The sequence below is a fragment of the Procambarus clarkii genome, chromosome 5 (genome assembly GCF_040958095.1).
Source record: "Procambarus clarkii isolate CNS0578487 chromosome 5, FALCON_Pclarkii_2.0, whole genome shotgun sequence".
NCBI classification, from domain to species: domain Eukaryota; kingdom Metazoa; phylum Arthropoda; class Malacostraca; order Decapoda; family Cambaridae; genus Procambarus; species Procambarus clarkii.
Window position 1 is genome coordinate 40,221,689 of NC_091154.1, and position 10,611 is coordinate 40,232,299.

The following is a 10,611-nucleotide window of genomic DNA, read 5'->3' on the forward strand; positions in this document are numbered from 1 at the left end:
ACACCATCTCTTCTTCCAGCCTTTTGATGTGTTTCACCACCAGTTCATGCTCCTTGCATGTGTCTTACATATGATTGCTTCTACTGATGCTTTATTAACAGTTCAAATTTTGTAATCCCAACGCATGTAACAGTGTCAGCACAACATGACTGGGCCAGTCTCTCAACATCAGCCTCAGACCAGGAATATTTTTATAATGAAATTTTCTTAACCCTTAAAGACAATGTGATACATTTGTAAACATTAACAAATGGCAAGTATCTTTTCTTAGGTCTATTTACATTTAATATTCAGTACACACTATCTTAATTGAAGTGAAAGTTTGGTATAGTAAGAGGCAGAGTGATCAAGAGTACATGCAGGGGAAATTATGTTTTTGAGAAAAGCAGTTGGTGTACTTATGTGGTATGAGTATAGCAATGAGGAAGTATATAGGGGTTGTTGCATGAGTTAAAAGGTGAGGGAATGAAATGTGGAATGGGTGAAATGAAATTTACTGACGGGACATTATAAGAATGCCCGAGGAGTTTTTAATGGGAAATGCATACAAGTGTAAAGTTAAGGGATCCTGTGATACAGAAAAATTACCAACATCTTGGAAAGGAAAAGTAGAATAATATAGAAAGAAATGATGGGGATGGGGTTTTGAGAGTTTGAAAGAGTGAAAGGTTTGTGTGATGATAGGGCCTTCTGGAGAAACTATGGCTGTGACTGTCACTTAATGGGGTGCTCCCTGGAGGAAGTATATTGTATTTTGATTTTAAGTAGCAATACCATGTGATGTATGACCATAGATCTCTTAATTGGATATATTAATAGACGTCTAGGTATACCAATTACACTAAGTTAGATTGATGCCATTCTCATAGTGCATACAATACTGACTCATGTTTGCTGAACTGTTTGGTTTCTAGATCATGGGTACTGTGCTCTACCAGTCCATGGATAGGCTACTCTGCTCTTTGAATTCTGGCCCATATAGTATTGTGCTATTTGGACACCAGTATATAGTGACCTGCATTATTTCAATACAGGTTAATGTAATTAAATATTGAAATTGAAATTCTTTATTTAGCTTAAAATTGTACAGTGTGACATAAGTTATCAGTTGAGTAAGAGGCATGATTCTAATTAACCTAACTGTATTAAAATTGGTAAAAGAAGAGAATAAGATTTTGGTATTAGTAGTGTCCTATGATGCAGAGCCTATAATAGTAAGTACTAAATATTATTAATCAAACATTAGCAATAAATATGATATTGTATTTCTTGGGAAAACGAGCTACAGGTATATATGAATTGTAATGTTACTTATTACTTGCATGTTGTCTTACTTACAAGGTGGACAGAACCCATCAGGTCAAAGCAAGTCATTAGTGTTTCTTGGGCACTTACATAAGCCTGGTTGGGGTGGACAGTATACTTATCAAGTAACATCAACAGATTTACAACTATGCCCATTAGGCTTGGAGAGACCTTGCCGTTATTGATCTGTACCGAGGCTTTTATATACTCTGCCCAATATTTATTCATTTGCACTTGAGTTTTAGGTGCATCATAGAGCTGAACACCCGCCTCAGTCATGGCGTCTGTTGTACATACCAAGTCACAGATCCTGCAAGTGAACCCATTGAGTGCTTGGCAGCATGAGGGACATCTCATACTTGGCTTCATCGGCAACTCGTGGAAGAGTGGCCAATCTGCTTGACAGGCAGCACAACTACAACAGAAGAAATAATGTTGCTGAAGTGCTGCACGTCTGTCTGTGCGCCTGTGACTGACGTATCGCTCTCCATAGCTGTCTGTGATCTCTGCTCCTTGTGGAATGATACTTACACTGTACAAGAACTTAGTGCTACCTAGGGAGGTGGTCAGGGTATTGGGGACGCATGAATGGTTTACCAGGCTAAGAGCAGAATACACTGACCAACCCACTTCTTGTCCTCGATTCTTCCCAATGTTGCCTTCCTCTTCCCCATTACTAACTACGATTTCTTTAGTGCCATGGACATTGCACTCCAGACCCAAGATGAGGCGCATTATTTGCCCGCCCACTAATACAATATCTTCTTGGGTGACTGTAACTGGATGGCCGTTTTGGTCTTTCAAGAAAGTGGGGCATTGTTCTATAAGGATGTGTGTTAGAACACACGCAACAGCAGCTGCTTCTTGGAGCTGACACTCTGGACGGGCTGTGGTGTGTCCTTCCAAGTGGTATAAGGTACGATAATCGTGTGCAACTTGCATCATAGGTCGTGTGCCTCTTCCACAACCTTCGTGTTGGATGGTGGCCAATGTGTTGCGAAGGTCGGTGAGCGTAGTGGAGGCCAGAATCCTGTGAGCAAGAGCTGCAGCGGGGTCCAGCTGCAGGGCCACCAGGACTGCGAGAACTCTACATTCCGCACCGTGGCCACCATCAACACCAGCATGCAGACAATCCTCGCTGCAGAATACTACCTGTAATGTAAATGTTCTAGAATTTATTCAAAGCATCACAACACTGTTGGAACTAATTCACATTTCTTTGTTTAGAATAGAAAGATAACATTCTGTATGAATGAATTTCTAGTATATTTGGCAAGAAATTACAAACAAGCTATGATCTAAGCGGTCCAGATTTTCACATGTAAACCATAGAATGTTACACAACAAGTGAGAAATTGGATCATGTCTATCAGAAATGGGGCTGGAAAAGATGAAAGCAAAAGGATACATACCAGGGAGCAGGAGGGGCATGGGAGTGGGACTGGGCAGCGACGCAGACAGTGAGAACAGTGAGACCTGAGAGTACTGTCCAGCTTCACCACGGCCGCCAGGGCCTCTTCTACCACAAGCACCTCGCCTGCAATGATTGAAATTGAAATAGAAATAAGTTTATTGAGGTAAAATACACACAAAGGGATGAGGTAACTCAAGCTATTCTCACCCCGTGGTGCTACATAGCCTTCCCGGTTTGGTGCCTTCTATTGATAATTACTTATTCTCACCCCGTTCAGTACATCGTGTTAATACATACATAGACACACATCACAAACAATAAACGTATTACCGAACATTCTGAGAGATAAACATATACATATCCTGCGTTACACAAGTACCTGCAATGATTGATCACTTGCAATAACACTTTACTCTCGTGCAGTAGTAAACAAACTTTCACAACAAGATTTCTGAAACAAGATTAAAACATTAGAAATATTGTATGTATATTAAGAAATGTGTTGTAAAATCCATAGATGAAGTGCATGGTGATACTTCAGCCCATTGCCTGGATCTCGCCAATCAATCCGTCAAACAATCGAGGGATAAATGTTTGATTAAATTATAACAATACATAAGACTAAAGGAACTTGTCACACAGGTTTTAATTATATTTGCATGGCGAGTTATTTCATATATATATGAAATAACTTGATTGCAGTATCAAACTACCGTATCTGTTTTTTTAAGCGGAATTATATTTAACTGTGTTAAATCAGCAGAGTATTGTAGATAGACAATGAATTTGGCAGACGTAAAGCAGGCAGGAGCATAGCTGTACCATGACTATGCTTATGGTACATCAGTTGTATTGACCTATGGTGGTAAGAACGTACCCCTCTGTCCACAGTACAGATACGCGGTGGTATTACAGTAGCATGTCTGTGTACAGTGGTGCAAAGTGTGTTAACGTACCTGGTTGGATGTCCCTGCTGGCTACCAAATGTCTGCCTCGGATGGGAGTGTAGTGTATCCTGAGGGCGTCGCTGAGGCAGGGCACGTCAGGTTGCGGGGAGGACACCGGTGGGGGCTGTGCTGGACCTGTATAAAACACCTGCTCGTATTGGTGCGTGGCAGGTGTCGAGTCTGAGCTGGTCTCACACTTTGCCTGTAGCTTGGTGAGCGAGCTCTTTACAGTTGCTGCCTCTTTTTCATTTAAAGACAATGAAGAGAGCATGCTCATAGTTTCCGCAAGGATAGTTTTTGCCTCCTGTCCTCTTCCAAGTATGTGAAGACACTTTGCTTGTCGCTCATGTAGTCGATGTCTTCTGGGAGGTGGATACCCGCACGTGAGCGAGCGCTGAATGTCTGCAAGAGCAGACTCATACTGACCCATCTCGTACAGAACAGCAGAGCGGTTGGCATATGCCAGGGCCAGGCTCTCCTGCTCAGGAGTGGAGTCTGCTAGGGCTGAGTCTCTCGTGGCCAAATGCGGTGCCGCCAGTATGCTGTAATTGTACGCCAGCAGCGCCTGCTCTAGCTTCCGTTCTCGATAAAGACGGTTTCCCTCATTCCGGAACTTCTCTGATTCGATGGCTCCCTTTCTGCTGATACGGGAGTTGCCAGGAGGTGGGACGAGCACCTGCTGCGCCTCTGGCCGAAGCCATAGGTACCGGAACATGGTGTCCAGCGTGCTAGTGGGCTCAAAGTGGGCCATTACTTCGCTTGTCTGCCAGGACTCTTGCAGCATCCCACGGAACTTTGCGTACAGTTCTGTGAAGGGCGCCATGGTGCCACGTCACGTGCCTACAACTTCTGTTAAGAGTGGCCTTCTGCTCTAATGTTATTACGCTAGAACAATTTAATGCATTTGCCTCTGAAAAAAAGAAAACAATTAAGTAACAAACACCGGAATACAAATGCAAATATATATGTACATACATACTCAAAATCTTGTATAATTCGACTAAAATTCTCTACGTATTTGACATTTTTATGTCACTAAAAATTATGTATTCAGAGTTGTATTATCCAACGCTTTTCTTATTTTAACACATTATATTTTTATGGCCATCGACAGCACGAGCAATGGTCAAACTTAAAGAGTCAACCCATTATAATGTTATAAGGCTTTGGATTACTTTTTCTAGTTCTACTGAGATATCGCATTCACAAGTACGGTGTGCAGGGTAACAATAGTCTGATAGTTCTTGTCTTCCCAGTGTCCGTAGACTAGATGTGGCGGGGGGGGGGGGGGCACTGTGCCTTGGGATCTATCTGAGTGTTGCAGTATTTTTGTGTCGCGTCAAGGGTCCTCACTCTAAGTTCCCCACACACGCCGCCGACCTCCACCCACCAACTGTCCATGAGGCCCGTCCTCTAAACAAAGACCCAAAGTCCATTCCATGCACTCGCCAAACCCCCAGTTTATGAATGAAAACGGTTTACACACGACTCACAACTGTTGACGTTCGAACACTTCCGGAACAAGTGCTTCATTGACGAATTTTGTTCGAACCACAACGCTGTAAATGCTTCACCCACGTACTACAAATACAAATAATTGCCAATAGAACTTAAACACCTAACCTAACCTATGCCTATGCCTATATATGCACAATATGCTAATATATTATAATATTAATTTATATTTGAGAAAATTCCCGTTTATAATGAACAGCATGTAAAAATTTATGAATGTGTCTGTGGGGTCGATCGCTGGATGGAATGGACTTGAGTCGAGGACGGGTTGCAACCTTGACGACGAGCGAACGTCGACGCCGCCTCCGCCTGGGAGCCGCCGGATCACGTTCTGTTTTCGCGTTTTGGATTTGCTACTGCCGTTTGGCATCCATATTCAACGGTCCGATTGTACGACGCCTGGCGTACATATCGCCTTGGGTCACGGGATTGTTGATAGATTTTTTTTTACGTGTTCTGGCTGGTTCTCCCGGTGGGGTGTGGTGTCCGGCGCCAGCTTGGCCGACAGGTGCCAGGAGTTGGTGGGCTCCTGATGTGCCCTTAGCCGTGGTGGGCGGCTGGCTTCTGCTCTGCCGGGGGGCACTGGATGACTTTCGCGTTTTAGTTGGGGGCCGAGTTTTTGGTTTTGCTACCTGGTGTTCTCTGTGTGGGGCGGGGCCGGTGCTTGTCACCCCGAGGGACTCCTGAGGCTCCCCAATCATCTGCCTTTCTACGTTTCTTTGCCGCGAGGCATATTAGTTTACAGTGATTGGCGTCACTCGTTTCGCGATTAGGCTTGGCGTTTCACCTTTCCGGCCTTCGCAATTAACCCTTCACGAGTACGTCGGGGCGCATCCGATCCCACGATCGTCGTCGCCCCTAAGTCAACAACAACAACCGTTTTTCATTCATAAACAGGGGGTTTGGCGGGTGTATGGAATGGACTTTGGGTCTTTGTTTATGAGGACGGCTCTCAACTGATGACGTCCGGAACAAGTGCTTCGCTGACGACTTTTGTTTGAACTACAATGCAGTAAATGCTTCACCCTAGTTCTACAAATACAAATAATCGCCAACAGAACCTAAACACCTAACTTAACCAGTGCCTAAATATCCACAATATGCTAATATATATTAATATTAATTTATATTTGAGAAAAGTTCTGTTTCGAATGAGCAGAATGTTAAAATTGATGAATGTGTCTTTAGGGTTGACCGCAGAAAGGAATGACTTGGTCTGAGGATGGGTTGGCCCACAAGCCCAGTTCCCCAACCTTAAAGATCACACACAAACCTATCCATCCAAGAATCATAATCCCCCCTATCCCTTTCAACACAAGTCCTCGCGGTCGAACGGATAGTGTTGTGGATTTGCAGTCCATGGACCCGGGTTCAATTCCCGGACGAGGCAAAAACAAACGAACAGAGTTTCACCTGATGCCTATGTTCACCTTCATGTAGTAGTAGTAGTAGTAGTAGTAGTAGTAGTAGTAGTAGTAGTAGGCATCCATCAGTTTCAGGAGACTTATGGAGTTTCGTTCTGGGTGTCGGTTTGGAGTGGCCTCTCCAGGGCGCAAAGCCAGGGTAGGTTGACACGGAGAAGCTGTTACCTACCAGCAGGTCCCCTTTCCCTCTCCACGGCGCCGAGAAAGTCTCCAATGGAAAGGCAAACGCCAATACGATTGGTTCCAGCGCCGTCGCAGGAACTGTGAGCTCCAGGGTTGACCTCGAAGTTGGTGAAAGAAGGCACAGGGACTCCAACCCCGGAGACCGCCGTGGTCGTGGCCGGAGAAGAACCACCCCAACAAGGGCAAGAACGACCCCAGCCTCCTGAAGCAGAGCCTGGGGGGCCGCACGAGCCCCAGGAGGTGGACGTCCCGGTCCCGCACCTACGGGTCCCAGACAGAGGTCGTCACAGCCCCTCTTTCAGTACCCAAGATTGACCATGTAATGTATCAATTATACATCATCTACGGGCTCACCATAGCCCGTGCTACTTGGGACTTTTTGTTCCAGGTAGCGAATCTTTAACAACAACAACAACATCAATTATACAATGTATGTACGTGATGTCACTATGTAACCTGAGCTTGCAAAAGTATCTTAATCACCTTCAGTGGTTAAGTACTTAATAACACACTAGTTTCTCTATCAGCTATCTTACCCTGTCAGAGTAGGAGAGCCATAAATGTATGTGTATGTATGTACGTGTCTGTATATGTATATGTATGTATATATATGTATATGTGTGCGTATGTATATGTATGTATGTGCATAAAGTATATGTGGAAGCTGATCAGAACTACATTTCACCTTTGCAAATGCACATTAATGACACTATGTAAAGAACACATCGACCATTTTATGTAGGGCAGACGTAACTCTGTGTATCTATGTATTTATATCTGTAGGTTAGATTAGCATTTTAAAAGCACTACAATCCCCTTCTGTGGTTGATTGTTCAATAAATCCGTGATTAGCATTGTAAATGTGTGGCCACGTCTGTGGTAGAAAATAATAATAATAATAATAAAAATCTCCTCACACACACACACACACACACACACACACACACACACACACACACACACACACACACACACACACACACACACACACACACACACACACGCACACACGCAAACTTATCCACCCAAGCCCAACCCCTTCCGCCTTGACCACCGAACAGCTTGAGGGGAAGACGAGGCCTAGAGTCTGAGGGGAAGGTTGTTGTTGTTGTTATAGATCAGCTACTCGGAACAAGTTCCAAGTGGCACAGGCTATGGTGAGCCCGTAGTGGACTTAGCTGTGAGTGGAAGGGAAGGTAACTAACAGTCACAGTTTCTGTAAGGAAGACTGTCATTAGGTGGCTGTACAGCAGGTGTGTGAGTACAGCAGGTGTGTCCGTACAGCAGGTGTGTCCGTACAGCAGGTGTGTCCGTACAGCAGGTGTGTGAGTACAGCAGGTGTGTCCGTACAGCAGGTGTGTGAGTACAGCAGGTGTGTCCGTACAGCAGGTATGTCAGTACAGCAGGTGTGTCAGTACAGCAGGTATGTGAGTACAGCAGGTATACTGCTGTATACCTGCTGTATACCTGCAAATGAAGTATATTGTAGAAGATCATCATTTTAGTCTTATATTCACATGCCCTCACATTACCCCGTGAAGATCCTGGAGACTTGTTGTTCCTTATGTCATCTTACCAACTGTCTTCCTTAAGACATCTTACTCACTTCATATCCATTAGGGAACTTTACCAATTAACCTGCCTTAAGACGAGTAATCATCTCCTAATTAGATATAGTGCACTTATCCACTTGATCATCTTAAAGACACTTTGATGACTTCTCTCCCTCCCTTAAGACGCTTTTATGTCATTGTCTTCCTGAAGCACTTAACAACTCCACTTTTCTTAACGCAAGCAATCACTTAACTTTCTAAAAGGTGCTAAACACTTAATCTGCCTAAAGACCAATTCTTCCTTAGGGGCCCATCACTTTCCTAGGGGCCCGTCACCTTCCTAGGGGCCCATCACTTTCCTAGGGGCCCGTCACCTTCGTAGGGGCCCATCACCTTCCTAGGGGCCCATCACCTTCCTAGGGGCCCATCACCTTCCTAGGGGCCCATCACCTTCCTAGGGGCCCATCACCGTCCTAGGGGCCTCTGACCCGCTGGAGGAACGGGTGTGGGGAGGGAGGGAGGGGGAAAGAGGAGCTCTGACGGAAGAAGAGTAATTCCGTCTCTCTTATCACACACTCTTCATCAATAAATACAATGTTCCTAAAGTTTACAAACGTTAGGAGCAGTTTACACACACAGCGGCACTGGCACTCTCCCGGCCCACTAGCTGGCTCTGCCGCCCGCCCGTCCTCCTTCCCTCCCTCTCTCCCTTCCTGTCTCCCTCCCTCTCTCTCTCTCTCTCTCTCTCTCTCGCTCTCACCCTCCTCCGTTACTAACACCACAACCCTCTTTTCTCCTTCTCCCCTCCGTCCCTCCCTCCCTTCATCGCTCCCACTTGTGTCTCCTCCTTACCCCCCCCCCCTCCCTCCCTCCTGCCATCCCATCACATCTCCTCCCTCCCACTAACTCCCCCACCAGGGTGTCTTCCCCTCTGCACGGGGCCAGCCTCTGCAACCTGGTCAGGTATATATGCCAAGAATTACTCCCCCATATTGTCTGCTGATGTTGCCGCTGCGTTGTGATGGCACTGTGGCACTGCCGTGGTGGTGCCTTAGTATTGTTGTAATGGTATTGTGGCAGTGGTGTGGTGGCACTGTGGCTATGAAAACTGCTTTGGTAGAAGATGCGGAGCACTACAGACAGATGGATGTCAACAACATCTTTGCTTCAGCGAGAGAAAACTAAATTTATTTTCAACTGGGACAAATTCCAACTACACACTGGACACAAGACACAAGGTGGATAATACACTGGACACAAGACACAAGGTGGATAATACACTGGACACAAGACACAAGGTGGATAATACACTGGACACAAGACACAAGGTGGATAATACACTGGACACAAGACACAAGGTGGATAATACACTGGACACAAGACACAAGGTGGATAATACACTGGACACAAGACACAAGGTGGATAATACACTGGACACAAGACACAAGGTGGATAATACACTGGACACAAGACACAAGGTGGATAATACACTGGACACAAGACACAAGGTGGATAATACACTGGACACAAGACACAAGGTGGATAATACACTGGACACAAGACACAAGGTGGATAATACACTGGACACAAGACACAAGGTGTATAATACACTGGACACAAGACACAAGGTGTATAATCAGATCTTTTCACTGAATGGAAACGACGTGTTACAGATCTAGGAATAATGTCCATCGCCCAGAATTCAGTAAGCATAATAAATAAGGCTTAGCATAAGCATAAAAATGATTGAAAGAATAATACAAACCAATACAGCAGAGGACCTGCTTTTCATATCCCCTTGTGCTATTTAGGCTTGCAATATTGCATTGCACTCAGCTTACCGTTCAAGACGGGCAAGACATCCGAAATGCGAGGTATACAAAGATCTCAAACTGAACGGTTACTTTAACCATTTCTTGTGCCTTCAGAAATTCCTCTCTGGAATTAAGACGAGAGAGAGAGATATACAGAGAGAGAGAGAGAGAGAGAGAGAGAGAGAGAGAGAGAGAGAGAGAGAGAGAGAGAGAGAGAGAGAGAGAGAGAGAGAGAGAGAGAGAGAGAGAGATCACATAATCTGAAGGTCAGGGTCCCCAGTATGCACAATCAAATAACGACCTGATGGAGCGTGAGATATGGCAAGAAGTGGAGGCTACAACCAGGCACCAGTAGAGGAGCCATGACCACAACCACACACCACGCTAATAAGTATTTGAGGTCCGGGACGTATCGACCTTCTACCAGGAAATACAAAAAAATATTGTCTGAACAAA

At 45.0% G+C, this 10,611-nt stretch overlaps 1 protein-coding gene across 4 annotated transcripts; it reads right to left on the reverse strand.

The window, feature by feature from the left end:
* Positions 1-1,051: 1,051 nt before the first annotated feature.
* On the reverse strand, positions 1,052-9,027 carry LOC123763256 (SET and MYND domain-containing protein 4). Of its 4 annotated transcripts, none has more exons than XM_045750376.2 (4): positions 8,957-9,027; positions 3,676-4,576; positions 2,718-2,842; positions 1,052-2,457 (listed from the first exon to the last, which is right to left on the reverse strand). In XM_045750376.2, the coding sequence occupies exons 2-4, from the start codon at positions 4,487-4,489 to the stop codon at positions 1,315-1,317; spliced, it is 2,082 nt and encodes a 693-aa protein (XP_045606332.2). In that variant the 5' UTR covers positions 4,490-4,576; positions 8,957-9,027; the 3' UTR covers positions 1,052-1,314. The 4 variants fall into 4 exon arrangements, with proteins under 4 accessions (XP_045606332.2, XP_045606325.2, XP_069157769.1 ...); XM_045750369.2 differs by having other exon boundaries at positions 8,977-9,016; XM_069301668.1 differs by lacking the exon at positions 8,957-9,027 and adding an exon at positions 8,316-8,933.
* Between the last annotated feature and the right edge of the window lie 1,584 nt (positions 9,028-10,611).